Source organism: Megachile rotundata, chromosome 16, assembly GCF_050947335.1.
Source record: "Megachile rotundata isolate GNS110a chromosome 16, iyMegRotu1, whole genome shotgun sequence".
In the NCBI taxonomy this organism is placed as follows: domain Eukaryota; kingdom Metazoa; phylum Arthropoda; class Insecta; order Hymenoptera; family Megachilidae; genus Megachile; species Megachile rotundata.
The window spans coordinates 9,503,740-9,521,031 of record NC_134998.1 but is presented as its reverse complement, the minus strand read 5'-3'; the positions used below and the strand labels follow the sequence as shown (position 1 = coordinate 9,521,031).

General features: G+C 40.9%; 1 protein-coding gene across 18 annotated transcripts in view; it reads right to left on the bottom strand.

Moving 5' to 3' along the window:
* trol (terribly reduced optic lobes) overlaps window positions 1-17,292 on the bottom strand; it is a 114,693-nt gene that overhangs the window by 5,967 nt on the left and 91,434 nt on the right. For 16 of the 18 annotated variants that reach the window (XM_076541722.1, XM_076541724.1, XM_076541729.1 and 13 more), the window contains 35 exons: window positions 14,642-14,749; window positions 14,390-14,542; window positions 13,308-13,547; window positions 12,299-12,409; window positions 12,085-12,225; window positions 11,945-12,010; window positions 11,803-11,817; window positions 11,074-11,301; window positions 10,868-11,005; window positions 10,552-10,800; window positions 9,600-10,482; window positions 9,408-9,532; window positions 9,153-9,336; window positions 8,872-9,082; window positions 8,496-8,636; window positions 8,134-8,427; window positions 7,863-8,065; window positions 7,558-7,783; window positions 7,107-7,471; window positions 6,753-7,035; window positions 6,243-6,678; window positions 5,804-6,100; window positions 5,292-5,431; window positions 5,041-5,221; window positions 4,596-4,868; window positions 3,926-4,489; window positions 3,437-3,854; window positions 3,184-3,373; window positions 2,828-3,110; window positions 2,461-2,721; window positions 2,126-2,392; window positions 1,454-1,636; window positions 720-989; window positions 409-560; window positions 27-334 (listed from right to left, as the gene is read on the bottom strand). In XM_076541722.1, coding sequence (XP_076397837.1) covers window positions 27-334; window positions 409-560; window positions 720-989; window positions 1,454-1,636; window positions 2,126-2,392; window positions 2,461-2,721; window positions 2,828-3,110; window positions 3,184-3,373; window positions 3,437-3,854; window positions 3,926-4,489; window positions 4,596-4,868; window positions 5,041-5,221; window positions 5,292-5,431; window positions 5,804-6,100; window positions 6,243-6,678; window positions 6,753-7,035; window positions 7,107-7,471; window positions 7,558-7,783; window positions 7,863-8,065; window positions 8,134-8,427; window positions 8,496-8,636; window positions 8,872-9,082; window positions 9,153-9,336; window positions 9,408-9,532; window positions 9,600-10,482; window positions 10,552-10,800; window positions 10,868-11,005; window positions 11,074-11,301; window positions 11,803-11,817; window positions 11,945-12,010; window positions 12,085-12,225; window positions 12,299-12,409; window positions 13,308-13,547; window positions 14,390-14,542; window positions 14,642-14,749 — 8,587 coding nt within the window. The remainder of the gene's footprint in view (window positions 1-26; window positions 335-408; window positions 561-719; window positions 990-1,453; window positions 1,637-2,125; window positions 2,393-2,460; window positions 2,722-2,827; window positions 3,111-3,183; window positions 3,374-3,436; window positions 3,855-3,925; window positions 4,490-4,595; window positions 4,869-5,040; window positions 5,222-5,291; window positions 5,432-5,803; window positions 6,101-6,242; window positions 6,679-6,752; window positions 7,036-7,106; window positions 7,472-7,557; window positions 7,784-7,862; window positions 8,066-8,133; window positions 8,428-8,495; window positions 8,637-8,871; window positions 9,083-9,152; window positions 9,337-9,407; window positions 9,533-9,599; window positions 10,483-10,551; window positions 10,801-10,867; window positions 11,006-11,073; window positions 11,302-11,802; window positions 11,818-11,944; window positions 12,011-12,084; window positions 12,226-12,298; window positions 12,410-13,307; window positions 13,548-14,389; window positions 14,543-14,641; window positions 14,750-17,292) is intronic. The other 2 variants (XM_076541723.1, XM_076541739.1) reach the window with 2 other exon arrangements.

Sequence of the window (17,292 nt, the reverse complement as noted above, 5' to 3'; positions counted from 1 at the left end):
CTATTGAACTGCTTTGTATCACTAACCTGAACTCTGGATATCCTCGAACCAAAGATAACATGATGAAGTCACCATTTACACGATTCGACTCATCGTTATACAAAATTATACCGTCGTAACTTTCGGGCTTAAATGATATTTCGATATTGAATTTTAAATATGAATCAGGCAGTGGTGGTAGAGCAATGAAACTTTCAGGTGCTTGACTGAAGTGTGGAACTACGCCAGTTACAACAAGTACGGTGGGTATGTCAATGTTCTCATGATCATTGTTCACTGTGCAAACGTATGTTCCCGCATCCTCCGCTTTCACGTTAATCAGTTTTAATTTACTCTGTAAATCAAAGACACAGAATTTATTGCACCCATAAGTTGAAAATTAAACTGTTTGAACTGTTTCCATTATACCTCGAATGTTTGCGCATCGTGCGGAAGAAGTCCTCCAAGTTTACTCCAGTGGAATTTCACTGGTGGTTCCAAATTAGGTCGGCAGTCCATTTCCAGGCTGGATCCGTAAGGTGCATACTTGGTTTCAATCGCTGGTGCATCATTAGTTCCACCTGAAAGTAAATAACATTTTATATTTCTTCTGTACTTATATCTAATACTTGTTAAATACTCACAGTCACAATTTTTGTAAGCATGAGTAGAAAAGATATTACATTAATCATTGCTAAATTTCATTACTGTATTTGAAACAAAATATGAGTCTATTTTACCATGGACAACGAGATCAAAGTCATGTTCGAAAACTCCTTCTGGCGTTTCCGCAATGCATTTGTAGATTCCACTGTCACTGACACCCACGTTGGTCAGCCTCAAAAGGTTTCCATATTCTTGAGCATTTTCTGGTAACCTAGGATGATTTGGCCTGATCCAATGATAACGAGGACTGTGCGTTCCAGAGCAAGCACAGCGAATGTCCACGGTATCTCCAATGTTTACTGGATTTTGTGAAGCCTCTACACTGACTGCAGGCACCCCAGTAGCTAAAAAGAAAGCACGTAAGTCAGCGGAGAATACTGGAAAATGTTTTGTGGACGCATAAACGAGGACCCTTCTCCAATACATTACTTCCTATGACACTGATTTTAAGATACACCTTTGAACTTCTGCATCACAATGATGAATCGATGCTGAAGTGATATACAAAAATGACAACGGATGACTGTGTACCATTGGGATACAAGGGAGTAGACTATGCTACGGAGCAACGAACACATTTGGGATATGTCCTGGAACTATGCGATTAAGTAGCATCAAATTCAACTATGATACAGACAATTACAGTACCTATTTTTATAAAAATCTGGCTAAACCACTTTTAGTGTCTGGTACTAAGATTAATAATGCTTGATGGTTATACAGGGGGTGAATTAACAAGTCGTAGGATAAAAGTGTTAATTTTTACAAGAGACGTCACATCAGCAACACATAATATCTCAAAACAAACCACGTCGTTGGTGAAGATAGTGACGGTTTAGCGAGGGGTCGTAGTCAGCGACAGTGTTGAAGTAGCGAATATCGATGTTGCAAAAGTAATCCAATAGATAGCATCCTTGAACGTTGCATAAACAGTTGCTTGTCCCGCACAGCGTTCGGTTCGCTCGCGTGCAATCCGGGTTCAAATTAACTACTAAATAATAACGCGACCAACATGTAAATAAACTCTATCGTTTCAGTATTAATACATGACTGATCGATGTGATGTTTTTCGCGCTCATTTTCGAGTATGAACTATTTTGTATGCACTAATAAATTAAAACGAATAAACTGAAATACACCAAACATGCCAAACGTTCTAAAAAAATAAAAGAAAACGTATATTCTTCCTCGATATCTTTTCTTCCTACCATCCAATGATGAGCAGATCAAGTGCACGTGGAATACATCATGAGCAATGGTGTACAGGATGCGAGTAACATTTCTCTGAGTTCAGGACTTTAGGAATATCAAATATATAAATTTAGAAATCCACCATTGCCCATAAATAATGTTACAACTAAAGAACTTTGATCTGAAAAGATGAAACGTGTGGGAGTAAGTTTGAGCGTAAGAGTGATTAGTGTATCAAACTGTGAGAGAACGACAGACATTTGATCATAAATACATGCACTGAACTTACGTGAAACATTCAAATTTATATAATCGCTAGACACTCCTTGTACAGTTTCAATCTGGCAAATATATCTTCCGCTGTCCTCTGGCCTGGCTCGTGGCAGTTCCAGGTAATCTCCTTCTATCCTGGCAGTCGAAGGCAATGGCTGACTATCTCTACTCCAGTGTATCGTTGCGCGTTCTCTGACTGTACACTGTAAACGTACAGGTTGGCCAGCATAAGCCATCACATCTCTCTGGGTTGCATGAACACCGGTATCGTCGTAAGGATGTTCTAAAAAGATTATCAATGTTTAACATGCACTTTTGAAGATGTTTGAAGCACTGAAATTCAATTCATACCGTTCACCAAAACCTCGGCCACAGCTTCAGCAGTTCCAGCGTCATTCGTGGCTTTACAGACATATTTTCCAGCATCAGAGTAGGTAATACCATGGAACTGTAAGATTCCACGGTCGCGGGTAACGGTAGGAGGAAGGTTGTGTCCTATGGCTGCCCATTCGATGGACATGGGTTCGTCCCCTGTTGTACTACAGACTATGGAAGGATTTTCACCGGAACGGACTGTTTGGCGAGGTGGGTTCAATACGATTCTGGGTGGTGCTGAAAAAATTTCGAGCCAATGTAAATTTTGTATCTTCGCTTGTGAAGCAGAATTCAATAAGCCATGTAACAAGAGTGCATTAGATTAGAATATAGATCATCTTACACAATACATCAAGGTGGGACTTAGCCCTAAAGAGAACATTGCCAGCTTGATCCATGCCCAGACAAACGTACTCTCCGGCAGCGCTTCTATCCACGGATGGAATGTTCAATATTCCATTGTGAACGGTGCTACCTTCAGGCAAAGGTCTATGGTCGGTTCTCTTCCAGTCCAGATAAATATGATCTCCATCTGACGAGTGGACGTAACAACGCATCTCCACTTTGCCACCATTGGGAATTCTGAAGTAGTCTATGGGTATTGAGATCTTATCGTTGGGATTTTCCTAAAATAACAATTAAATGTTATTTTACAATCAACTATTGTTATATTTAAGTAATTGTATTTGGTAGACGTACAGGGCAAGGTACATCGCCTCTGCAAGGTGGATAAGAGTCATCTTCAACTCGTATGTGAACTCGTTCTTCAACTATTCCTGCAGCGTTGTTAGCATGGCAAGTGTACGAACCTTCGTTGTCAGGAGAGGCCGATAATATTTCATAGACAGCGCTCAAAGGTGTTCCGTTTCCAGAGGTTATTAAAGAATGGCTACATGAAACAAACGCATCACTCGTTTAGCTGTTCAGCACTATTTTTGCTTGGAGAACTTACAAGTTCACTTGATTCTGATGTTTACTCCATGCGACCGTGGGTTGTGGATAACCAGTTGCACTGCAAACCAGACGAACTCTGTCGCCACGTTTCACCTGTAGAATTCCAGACCTAGGCGAAATCATGATTATGGGAACGGACTGCACCTCGATGTAGACTACTGCTGTATTTGATCCAACGGAATTCACTGCCGAGCAAACATAAGCACCACCATCGTTTGCAGTGATGTTTGAAAGCCTCAGGACACCGCCAGGAAGCTGTTTAATGTTGGGTGGGAACGGTCTGCCATTCTGATGGGACCAGTGCAGTTCTGGCATGGGAATTCCGGCCACAGCTCGACATTGTAAATCGGTTGAACCACCAAGTGTAACTGGTGGGACCTCTTTTGGATAGATTTCCACACGAGGAACTTCTCGAGCTGTAAAAGGCAGTAGTTTATATTACTGAGGTTGTTACAGATATTTCAATTAAGAGAAATTTTGTCCTTACGTTCAACTTCGATTATAGCGCTGGCTTCCTGAGTGCCGCTTGGTCCTGTAATGCGACACACGTACACTCCTCGATCTGAGATCTGAATATTGACGATCCTCAAGATATCACCAACTTGTTGTATGTTAGTGTTCAGACGTTCATGATGATACTTGCTCCATTTCACTTGTGAACCTGGTTCTCCACTCGAGACACAACGTACTTCAGCCACGCTACCTTGTGGAACCGTTTGTTTTTCAGGTTTTACTTTAATAGACAGTGGAGCTCTTCGAGGCATCACTGTTATGTTAACGGTGCTGTTGGCTTGCGTTCCAACGTGGGTTGTTGATAAGCATATGTAGACACCGGAATCTTTATGAGTTGCATTGTAGATTGTTAATATACCATCACGTTGGATAGCTGAACGGGGTAATGGTAAGTTTTCTGATCGGAGCCACATGAGGCTTGCTAGATCAGCCGATGATTGTGTGCAAGTTACTACAATTGTCTCTCCCTCTGATCCGTACCAATATGGTGGATTGATGGTAGGCGGTATACCAGTTGTTGTTGGCTTTTTGGGATTATCTGCGGGCAAAGTAATAATTCGACGGTGTAGCAATACATTTACTAATTCTTAATTCTAAATTTTTTATTTTCTATATCTAATTACGTCCCTGTCACTTGTGCGTACCTCTGACATAAAGAATAACAGTCTTCTCGTCTACGCCAACGTGGTTCCTAGCAATGCACTTGTACTCTGTAGCGTCACTCTTCGAAGCTGCTACTAACGACCAAACTCCACCGCGAGTAATCACTTCTGGGTTCATAGGTCCATAAACGCGTATCCATTCGACCTGAGGCGGTGGGTATCCAGTGGCTACGCAACGGAATTCTGCAGGATGTCCTTCCAATACTTGCAGCGACGATGGCATAACGACAACTCTTGGTGCGACTGGGTTTACACCTTAAAAAAGGACGTAAACAGTTAAAATTTGTTCTGTTTCACAACTGCATGTCTTATTTCGTGTACCTGGTATCTCTAACAAACTTTGTGGAAAAGCTGCATCCGTGTAAAACACGTTACATTTAATATATCTATACGTTTAGGGAGTAGTAATCCATTTCGTTTATCTTACCTCCAACGGTAAGGGTGACATTTTTATATCCAATATGTACACCATCGCTAACTTGACAAACGTAAACTCCACTGTCAGATACTTTTACGTCACGAATGACCAACAAGCCCTGATTGTCGTCCACGGTTCTTCCAGGAGGTAACTGGCCGCCTTCTTTCTCCCATTTGATTTGCAATGACCCCTAGGTAAAGATATTTTGTTAAATGTATGTCCATGGATTTATGAAAGTTTTCATAGATCTGTTTGCTTACATTGTCTAAAGATCTGCCAGCGCAGTGGTACCTAACAGTGCTTCCAGTTTCAACAATTTGGAACTCTGGTTCTCTGATGTAAACCAGTATCCTTGGTGGAGTTATAGTAGGGCGCTGTGTACTTGTTGTTACGCTTGTTCCTACAGAACATCACATAAATTAGAAGATGTGTTAAATCATTATCACAAATAAAATATGTCACAACATAAAATTAATAGAGAATTTGCCAAGTTCCTACACCCTGTTTGACACAACAGTAAGCTCCTGAACCCCATGGATAACCTCTATGAGATTATACACATATAAGCTCTAATGAAACAGAAACACTGGATAACCATCACTACAAGGAATGATGTTCTATCAAGTAACGACAAATGTTCTAGTGGCTGATGCATTATGTGGCTGAACTCGATGAGGAATGTTCTATATGAAGAAACGAATGAATCCAGCACTGTTCACCATTCTCAGGGACGGACAAACACAAAACGTTGCTGTGATGTAGTCCGTCAAACCTGGTGTCACTGATGTCACGACCTTGATTAACTCTTTGCCACTGTAGTCCATGATATGGCATTCCACATTGGAAGGATCTTCCTGTACGAAAACGTACCAGAACCGCTGTGCTCCTTTGCTGGTGTGCATAATCGGACCAGGTATACTACCACTCGCGGTTAAAGGCTTTCCAGGAAACGGAGTTAGTTTAAAAGAGATATACAAATTTTCCGGGAACTCGTAACTGCATGTGAACAGAACCCACGAATGTGCCTGAACTTCGCCCTTCATTGGATTTAGACTTACCATCAATTCACCTAACCGATGTAATCATCAAAATATTTAATCAGAAGTGAACTCTTTTATAATTTGTCATACTTTTGCAGACTCCACAGGGAGACAGTGGAGTTTAAAGTTAAATTTATTTTTATACTTTGATGCTCTTTTAATTATACGTACCGGTGCTTAAACAGTACTGGCCCGTGTATCCTGGTAAACAATTGCACTTCACTTCTCTATTTATTGTGAGTTCGCAGCTTTCCTCGTTATTGTTGCAAGGGCACGGGTTACAAGAGCCCAAATAGCTACCAGATCGATCATTGGGGTCTCTATAGTAGCCTCGGGCACACGTTTCACAAGATGTACCGACGTATCCCGTTGGGCAACGGCAGACTTCCACTTGAACCGCTCTTCTGTTACCAGTTTGATGTTCTACCGCTGTGTCCAAACTTATATCACTGATGTAAGTGGCTGTCATTCTTTCACTATGCGTTGCACGGACCAAAATCGCTTCGAGATTAGACAGCACAGTCATGAGATCGGTGCGGGAAGCAACGCGTGGTCCATCGGCAGTCAATCGTTTCCATTCCGATTCCCTAAGCGGTACCGAGTACGTCTACAAGGAATCAGGAAGGTAAGTGAAATTTATCCAGATGAACTATACTTTAGAGATATCAGTTAAATTCTTACCAACTGTATATCAGGTTCAATATCATCAGGGTTTGTCCAATACAGGGTAATGCCATTCCCGATCAAAATGATATCTTGATCTTTGTAACTCTGAGCCCCAGGATGCGCGGTGACATGCTGGGTCAAAGTCAGATTCCCACCGTAACTTTTAACCTTGTTGCCCGTGAATATAGCTGGCAGGGACCAGAACAATCTACGACCTCGACTATCCGGATAACGGTAGCCAATCTCGTTCATAGCGAAGTTCAGTTCAAAACCTTCATCGATTACTTCCTGTCTAGTTCTGTAAATCAATATTCTATCGATGATCTTTGTCCTACTATAAATTTTATTATAGTACAGTCAGATACTCACGAATCAGTGAGAGTTAACCCATGTCGATTGTCATAGACAGACACTGGTATCTGTTGAACATATAACGAACTCTCGTGACACTGGTCAGTCACGCCGCTGCAATAGCACTCGCTACATCCGTCAGGATTATCCGCGGTGAGTCCAAAGGTGGATGGACGACATCGGTTACATTGAGGACCTTCAACGTTTCGTTTACAGTCGCATCTGTCACCCATGCAAATGCTGCTACGAGAACCAGCCTCGTTACAGACACACGGTTGAGGGGCCCTATAAACGCAATCTTGCGGCGTTCCTCTAGTGGCATCCCCTTCGTATCCAGGTTCACAAACCTCGCAGAAGTCTCCAGTGGTATGGTGTGCACAGTTCTGCAGTGTTCACAAACGACAATTAAGTAATGTGATATACAGAGTAAATGACTGTTTACTGCAGTAATGACAGTTCTTCTGCTAACCTCGCATATTCCAGTGTCGGGATTGCATTGACTAGAGTGACCATTACAGTTACAAGGTTCACAGATGCCCAGATAGAGACCTTCACTGGCTCTGGTGTATCCAACGTCACAATCTTCGCACGACAATCCTTTGTAACCAACGGGACAGGAACATTCCTCTACTTCAACTGCACGAACTTTTCCTGTATTGTATGGTTCAGCAATGTCTAGAGTTACCATGGACAATCTGAGGATACAACAAAGTTTTAGTATCTTGAATATTAGTCGTATTTAATATCAATTTAGCCCTGAATATGGCAACTTACGCAGCCTCATCCGTATGAGTAGTGTACGTGGCTTTGATTCTAATTGCGCTAATATCAGCCAACGCCATCAATAAATGTTCTCTGTCAGCTTGTGTTCCGTCAGTACGTTGCCAGTGCTGTTCCAGCAGAGGAACAGTGAACGTTTGTGGAGTGTTTGGTTCAGGGAATACCCGAGAGAAGTACAGCAACTTGATGTCATTTGCCTGGACATAAGAAGAACGTTTGTTAATTTATTCGTCTGAGAGAAGTTCAAGAAGTATGATTTACTAACGCTGATCAATTCGACGTCTGCGGCGTTGTTCTTTGAGCTCTGACCACCCGGTGCTGGAACGTATCTAACAGTGTACTTCAGATTTCCACCGTAAGATGTGACCTGATTACCCAAGAAGATACTGGGCAATTGCCAATAGTAGACATCGTTATTTCCACGATTGGGGAAACTGTTGTAAATGATCTCACGAGTGACAGTGTTCAAACGAATGCCGTCGATGATGGGTGGTGCGTTTGGTGTTCTCGATTCGATTAGGGAGAAGTCTCTGATGGAGTTGGTGAATGAAACTCGAATCTGTAAGACACATAAATACGTGTGTAGTTTACAAGGATTACTGGAAATTGTATAAAACTGTTACTTACGTCATTTCTGTACCAATTGGACGATACGCATTTGCTGGTGATGCCCATGCAGAAGCAGCTAATGCAACCGAATTGATTCTTCGAGGCTAGATTGAACGTATTCGCCTTACATTGGTTGCAAGTGAGACCCGTTGCGTATTGCTACAAAATGAAATAATTAAAATCCGTGTGTCAATTTATTAAAACCTTTAATCATCCTTTTGAAATGTGTTTGCACTATACTTACTTTTCAGAAACAAAGAGACATTTCCGAATAAACGACAGCGTTAATAAAATTGAACGTTATATAAGTCTGTTTTTAGTTATATAAAGTTACCGATGATCTGCTCATCTCGTAGATGAGATTCTAATGCAGTTTGAATTGAAAATTTAATACCTTGCACCGACATGCTCCGGTAGAAGCGTCCACGACTGAGCTAATGCTGCCATCTGGATCGCAGTGTTCTGTCGCATTACATGTCATTCCAGGGATAAGAGGATTTCCTTGATATCCAACATCACACTGTTCACATCTACGACCAATGTATCCTGGTGGACAGTTGCAGGTCGGTTGGCCATCGGATCCAAGGTAACAGGTGCGTGCAAATCTATTTTAAAGTAAAGATATATTAAAACATTCTTCAACAAAATTCTTGTCATTTACAGATGGCAGCTTACTGATTAGATGGATTGGTAAGTGGACAGGGGCAAACTTGGCAAGGGATGTTCCTCGCTGGATCTCCAAAGTATCCTGGAGGACAATCTTTTGGTGGTTCATCTCTGTAGCACTGGCCAAGCCAGGGACCGGTTTTACGTCGCAGGTATCCTGGAGCACAGTCCTCGCACGAAAGACCAGTGTATCCTGTGCGGTCAATGAATGTTATAATTATCTGAACAAAATCTTTCGTGAATAATTAAAAAATCAGGACGTACCGGAAGGACACTGGCATTCCTCAACGAACGACGCCGACCCAAGTCCGGTGTTCCTGGCGTCAGCAGTGTCCATCACAATGTGCGTGATCTGGACATCTAAGTCTGGAGAGTTGTCATACTCTATTCTATAAAACATACGTTCCATTTGAAGTTCATATTCACTGACAATCATGGTTTAACAGGCATACATACTTGATCAAGATGTTGTCCACACTGGCCAAGGTCATCATGATGTCTTCCCTCGTAGCAGGTACCTCTGACCAATCCTGTTTCTTGAACCATTCACCTTGGAAGAACCTAATAGACTCTTCATTGTCATAGTTGGGTATCAACTGTTTCCCTCTGTGCACTAACGTATATCCGTTTCCGGTTAAGATGACCGACGGCGCAGAATTTGGCACGCCGGTACCATTATAACGCACTCTGTACTTCAGGTAACCGCCATAGGATTTTAACTGACTTCCATGATAGTTTTCAGGCAGCGCAAAGTAAGGAATATCTCTCTCGCTAGGCAAGTTGTTGTAGAACGGAGTCGGTTCGTACAACTGTATGCCGTCCCTGCCTAATGGCTTCACACTTCTGAGCTGATTACTAATATCGAATTGAACCTGAGTAGTTGGTTCTGTCTTTACAGCCACAATTTTGTGACGGTCAAATGGCGGTGGAATTTGATACGTGAAAAGATTCGCACTGTGACATTCGGTCGCGACGCCGAAGCAAAAACAGGAGATACATTCCTCTACGGTTCTCGCCTCGGAGTTGAACATGCCCTTGGGGCAAATGTCGTCTGGTTTGTTCACTATCACGATAGCGTCAGGCACCGCGAACACGAAACCATCGCTGTTTATTCCCTCGCAAGAATATGCGCCTTGATCTTCAGGCTGAATGTCGGGACAAGTTAGAGTTCCGGTTCCGTTTATGGATGTCATGGTGCATTTTGGTGGCACGTGGCCCCAATTTAAACGCCAGTTGATTTCAGGAGTGGGTACACCTATGGCTGTACATACGATCACCAAAGTTTGTCCTAAGTCTAGAGTGATCATCGGTGGTGGTGGCTTCGTTATGTAAACTGGAGCTGAAGAACAGGAAATATATCTTCAATATAGGTCGTGAATATGAGGCATTTTATGAGACTGTTACTTACAGCATCCTATTTCATCGCTTCCATCCAAACAGTCCTTCTCCCTATCACAATGATAACTTTTAGGAATACACTGATCATTGCTAGCACAAGCATACTCGGTGACACGGCATGGAGAGCCTGGTCTACTTGGAGTACAGTTCTCTTCGTCGGTGCCATCAGCACAATCTTTGTCACCATCGCACCTCCATAGTTTACTCACACACTGCGTGTTGTTGCAACGGAATTCGTTAGGTTCGCAACCATGTGGACCTGTACATTATTAATTGCATAAAATTCTGAATTTTGTAAATGCTTCCTGTAACAAACAACAACTCACTGCAACGCATCTCATCAGATCCATCAGTACAGTCTAGTCTGCCATTGCACACCCATGATTTGGGTATACAGTCTCCGTTGCTACAGGTGGCTTCGTCATACGAGCACGCATGAGGTCTGTTTGTTGCTGGTTGCTCAACTAAAATAGAGATTAATGATGAAAGTATCCGATGAAGACTATCTGTATGAGACTTTGAAAGTGCTTACGTTTTTCTACGGTTAAATAGACATTCACTTGCTGGCCCGGAGTGGATGGAGGATAACCAACGGCCTCACAGATATATAGACCCGAATGTTCTAACTGAATGTTCGGAATTTCAAGACGTCCATTGAGGTCACGACTACCAGGTGGAAGAGGAAGATTGTTACCACGAAGCCAACGTACTCTGGCTCGAAGAGGACCTTCGTCACGGCATTGAAAGACGACTTCTCGACCTAATTGCAGAAATTAAGTTGTAATATACGAATGGATCTTCATTTTGCGATCGTTCCATAGGCTGCAGTGTTATGATTACTTATGTCGAATTAATTGTAAAGTATCTCCAAGCAGCGCTGTATTTAGTATGGATGTAATTACGTGTCGGTGTAAATGTTTGTTCTGTTCATATACTGAATGTGTTACATGTAATGTAACTCAACATGATATTTTAAGATAAAATTAAGATGTAACATGTTGGACAATACTTTAAGGTTGAACATATAGTTTTTATATCCTCAGTAAAGAACTCATGCAAAATTATACTCTATGATGTCAATTACAAATTAAGTGATATTAAGCTTATGATAAACGGACGATGTACACGATACAGACACATCATTGAAATCGACTTGATGATTCTTTTAATAAATCATTAATCACCCTGGATTATATTTGTGAATCAAAACTATGAAATCCCATGTAGCATTACTTGCAATTGCTCTTCAGAAAACTCTTACCTTGCTTCGCCGGGTCTGGCCAAGGCAAGAAAAATAATCAAAATTCTTATTAATCGATGTTCGTACTTAATTCATCATTCTTTTAGATATACAATATTGTCATTAACTGTATCTTTATTAGCACACAGCTTATGATACTTACTTTCTTTGATCACTTGTTCACTAGGGTACGTCTTCAGATCCAGATGGGTTGGATCTTTAGGTGTATCTATAAAAAACATAGATAACGTTAACGAAATTAAAAAGTATACAATCGTTTTATATTATAGCTCAATTAATTACAGCAGTTTTCTTCGTCTGATCCATCTCTACATTCTGGAATTCCATTGCAGATTGACGACTGAGGAACGCAGTCCTTGTCAGAAACACACATGATGTAGCCAGCTGGACAACGTCCTGGCATAGGATGGGAACCAGGTCCTTCTAATGGAATTAATGAAAAATTTATAATTTTGTGGATTATTATACAGATATTTGATGTAAATATATAACTTACCACATTCTGCGGGTTCATCAGATCCATCTGCACATTCTATGTAACCATTGCACTTCTGATCAGCTCTGATGCAATCTCCATTCGCACATTGGAACTGATCCTTGCTGCATCCTACAAGAACATATTGTATTATAACAAACAAGATCAATTAACAAAGCTTCATTGAACCATCATGTATTCATTAAAAAAGTCATGGAAACAAGAAAAGGATTTATTATTACTTTCCAAACAACCATCTAAGGGCTTCAAAGGAACATGGATTACCACAGGTCAGAACTAGAACTTATTACGCTAAGTAATATCAGGATTCATAAAACTGTCTGTACGTGCATACTGTACCACTACTAAACAATTGGTACTATCATCTACAACACCTAGAAACATATTCTTCAATACAAATTTATCAAGAAAGAAGAACAGCCCAGTCCTTCTTTTCTTCATTTGTTCTGTAAAATGTTTTCATGCCATAACAGAATTTATGCAGTTATCAACCAGGTTTCAACTAAAACATCAAGCAATGCACTATGATCAACAGCTAGGATGCTTCCAACGTGTGACCGAGTCGAATCGAGTTTCATAAACGTTTTCAAGTTTCTACTCGAACAGCCTACACATTGCCTATTCGGCTGCTAACATTGAGAAAAAGAGAATGCAGAGCCTAGAGAATCTGTGGCGTCCAGATTATAAAGGAAAGCAATCAACAAACAAAAAAATATGTCTGAAAATTTTTTATAAAATTAAAGTCAGTCTCCTCAGTTGAAGAGAAAATAATTTAAATAAAGAATTAAAGAAGTGATACACATTGTGATTCACAGTTTCATCAATGAAGTAACCATTCAATTTAAAGGAACTGAACATGTGAGTCACAAAGGACTGCTTTTTATCATCAAGGATACTGATGAATGGCGTGGGTCAGACCCACCCTGTCATACCAACCAAAGAGAAAGTTAACAAATAAGATGAAGAGGAAAGACGCCAACAGATTTTCAAGGTTAACGATTGATCTAACCGAAGCAATACTGTTCGTCGGTAAAGTCGCGGCAATCGTAGAAATGGTCGCAGTGGTGAGTTTCAGGGATGCAAGTGCCATCAGCACAAACAAAATCATCCGGAGCACAACTCCTCGGCGTGCTCAGATTAGCTGGTGCTTGATAATCCAGACTGTAACCCTTGCTAGCCTGGTTCTTGTGGGTTAGCCCCACCAACGTGTCTGGATGTCCCCTTGAAGAGGTTCTATCCGTGCTTATACCTAGAAGTAACCGAAACTAAACCAGCTTGCTCGCGGATCGGCCCATTTTTGTTTGGTGTTTAAGATTGTCGACCTGTCCATCAGAATTAATCCTGGAACTACTTACTACTTGCGTTTACAGTTTTCGCTGGCAATATTTGTGTGTGATTTATGGTGTACTTCAGACTGACCACGGAGTGATACACAGAGTGTTTAATATTTCATAACGTTTGCACATTTACTATGATTTAATTGAAGTAAAACTACTTGTTGCCAGTCTGAAGCACAGTTTGCCTTTGAATAAGTGCACGTACAAAATCGGTGCGGCACAACTGGTTGCCTCTAACAGGCGGTGAACACGTAGTCACGGCCAAACATTGCGTATGCAACCTGGTGCGTTGCGTGATCTACTGGATCAAGTGTGCAAGATCGAATGGAGCGTATTCATATATATACAAGTAGTGAAAACGGTCGCGATATAGTCAGACGTTCTTCGACGCTTATTCTCAATGAAGATCCTGACCTTAACGAAACTTTGTAGCCCGATTATTTCAGAAAATAGTTTCTATTACCAAATAAGTTTCTACAAAAGAGGCGTGGTCCACAAAGTATCATTAAGTGTTTCAAAGAATGTCAGAACAAAATACACTTCTGGTCGACGTATGGAGACAAAGTTTTATCCTATAGTCTTCCGGCTTTTCTAGCGTTTAGAAATTTCTAGGTGCTCCATAATCGATGACCATCAGTGTACATTGCAGCTGGTTCTCGCAGCATTTTCCACCCAGTACTACGTCTGTCTACATGATGCCTACATATGACGAGCGCTGTATTCTTCGTTGTTCCTTCTGCGTGTATCAACGTACCTCGTGGACAATTTGACTCGTCTTCTTCGTAGACACAGTCGTTTCGTCCGTCACAGACTGCGGACTGCGGTATGCAGCTTCCATCGCGGCAGGCGAATTCATCTTGGCGACATCTGATCGGCTCGGCGGGTTCGGTGGTCTCGTCGGTATCGCCTGAAATTTCAATTATTAAGAAAAGAGTACGCTAAGTTTACATTTGTTTAGGTTCATTCGTGTGTGTAAAGAGAGCACTCTGGCGGAACATGTTCTTACGGCAGTCGCGTTCGTCGCTGCCGTCGTGGCAGTCGACATTGCGGTCGCAGAAGAAGTTCTTGTTGATGCACACTCCGTTATCGCAGGGCAGCTGTCCATCGGGGCACTCTGAAAAAACACGGAATCATCAGCGAGCGAAACGAGACTTGAAAGTAATCAAAATAGACCAGAATAAAGAAACCATAGAATAGAAGGAAAGTATTCGAGGAAGTGTGCTCGTTTCTTACAGAAACTCATTGAACCTTGTCCCCATAGATCCTTCTCCATTATGTACACCCACAGGATGGAAAGGATCGTTGAAAGACCCAAAGTTTCAAGGTGGAACGTTTCTGACCGGACAGCCCCGGCACAGTGAAAGTGCACGATCATTTCTGATCGATTTTCCACGGTCTAACGACGAAATTAAATGCGAGGGAGGTTGAATAAGTGGTCCGCGATAATTAAGCGATCGATAGGCTGTCCGGGACCGAGATACGAACGATGATAAAGCGCGCCGGTTCTTCAAACAATAAACGAGCACACTACCGTCTGTCATGCGACGTTTCAAGGAAACTCGTTTAGAGCGCACGTGTACACTGATCCCATGGTGGAACTCTATGGTGTTCTGCGGATACAATATACGCCAGGCATGCTCAAGTATCTCCTCGCTGATTGATACATCAGAGGTAGGCTCTTAATGCCTGATCATATTTGCAAATTTTCAAATTTCAAACTTTGAGGATTTTCAAATCCAGGAATGTGGACATGGGACTTTGGTGATTGATTATTTGAGAATTTAGAGATTTGAAAATTTGAAAATTCCCAATGTGAAAAGCACCAGAATGTTTCTGGGTTCACATGCCACTTATCCATGCCTGCCATAGTTGCATATCCAATAAGAGTATACTCGTTGGAATACCAGTATTTCTTCGTAGGCCTTTGAAACAACATACATAATATCAGTAATACGGTAACAACGGTATCTATGATTGAACACTGATAGAAACACATCTGTCGCAAAAAGGGACAAACGCGATCCGATTATTATTACAACATCCGCGTCAAATTCACGATTAATCGGAAACGAAATCGAGTCGATAACGAGAGCGTTAACGCCAAAGGGGTTGCTGAATGTTCCGCACTGGTATTCCAATGATAGTATTGGAAGAGTGGTAAGTAGGAAAATTCTAGTATGCAGCACGATAACTCCGTGAACTATGTTCTCCCTAGGGAGCGAGTGTAATGTACTTTCCAAAAGCTACGAACGTTTAAACAGTATCAAACAGAAAGATCTAGGCAAAAGGAGATGCCTCGTAAATCTAAGACTATGGTATCATACGAGAGAAACAAAGATAGGAACAGAGAGAAAGAGAGAGGGAGAAACAGAGAGAGACATACACCGGCTGATCAAAAGTTTGGGTGCATCTGCGGTACTTGAATTTTGGTAAACCAATGCGGTAAATTCAATCTTTTAACAAATTATTCCATTGCATTTGCTATGATGATAATTCTTGTGAATTATTATAACTAGTTTGAATACAATAGAATGCAATTTTCTCTCCAGTATTTTAACTTTGAAGGAATATTTTATACCTTACATTGATAGCTTTGTTCTTCATACTATTTTCATACTTTTAAAAGTATTTTTATACTTCTTTGCAATTGTATTGCATTACATATCCTTAAAATTTCTTCCTATGCTGTACATCCTATCTTCAATCTTTTTTAATAGCAAGAAAAATTGTACTCCGTTCTTCTATGAAGACAAAATTCAACCATCGCCAGCACACCCACACTTTCTTTCTCAGGATCAGTGTACGATAGAATGGTCTTATCAATTCGTTTAAACACTTTGGATCTTGTGTACATGTTCGTGCGCTGTGCAATATTCCCACTATAAAATAAAGGAGAACATTAAGAAAAGATACATATAAATATATAAAAGATAATAAATAGATATATGTATAGAATCAAAGAAGACAGGTATGTATATATCAAAGATCAGGCAACCTGTGCTGAAATAGAAGACAAAAGAAAAGAAGACAGTGGCAGTGAGCAAGAGAAGAAAATATAGGAAATTCGAGCAAAGTGAAGAGAACAGACTCTTTTGAGAGGAAGACAAGTTAAAGATGGTGAATATGAAAAAAATATCTCAGATATTTCAAGACGTGAAATTGAACGAGATTTGAGTAGGTGCCACGCTGAAACATACAAAGATACGTTCAATGATTCAGATCGAGGCTGTTCGATTTCTTAACCTCTAATTGAGAAGAGAATCCTCTGTAAAACGTTTTGGATTGATAAAAACATTTCGAGCTGATCGATTGGAGAACAAGATAGTTTATTCCAATAATCTTCAAATGAAAGGAACTTCAATTTTGAATAGAATATTAATATATTTAAAAATAAAAGTTGATAAATGGATATCTAAATGGTGGATCACTGAGATTAATTTCGCAAGGATTTTTTAAGCAGCATATGTTGCAGCCTCGGTGATTATTCACAGAAGACCGAGTAAAAAAAGTCAAGTACATTTTTCTGGTTCATGTTTCCATTCGGAAGAAAAACAATTTGAAAGTCGGTCGAGAATTCGCGGTGTTCCAGTGGTTCTCAACAGGTACACATTACTGGAATCCTTAAAAATATGATGCATCGTACATCCAACTTCTCTT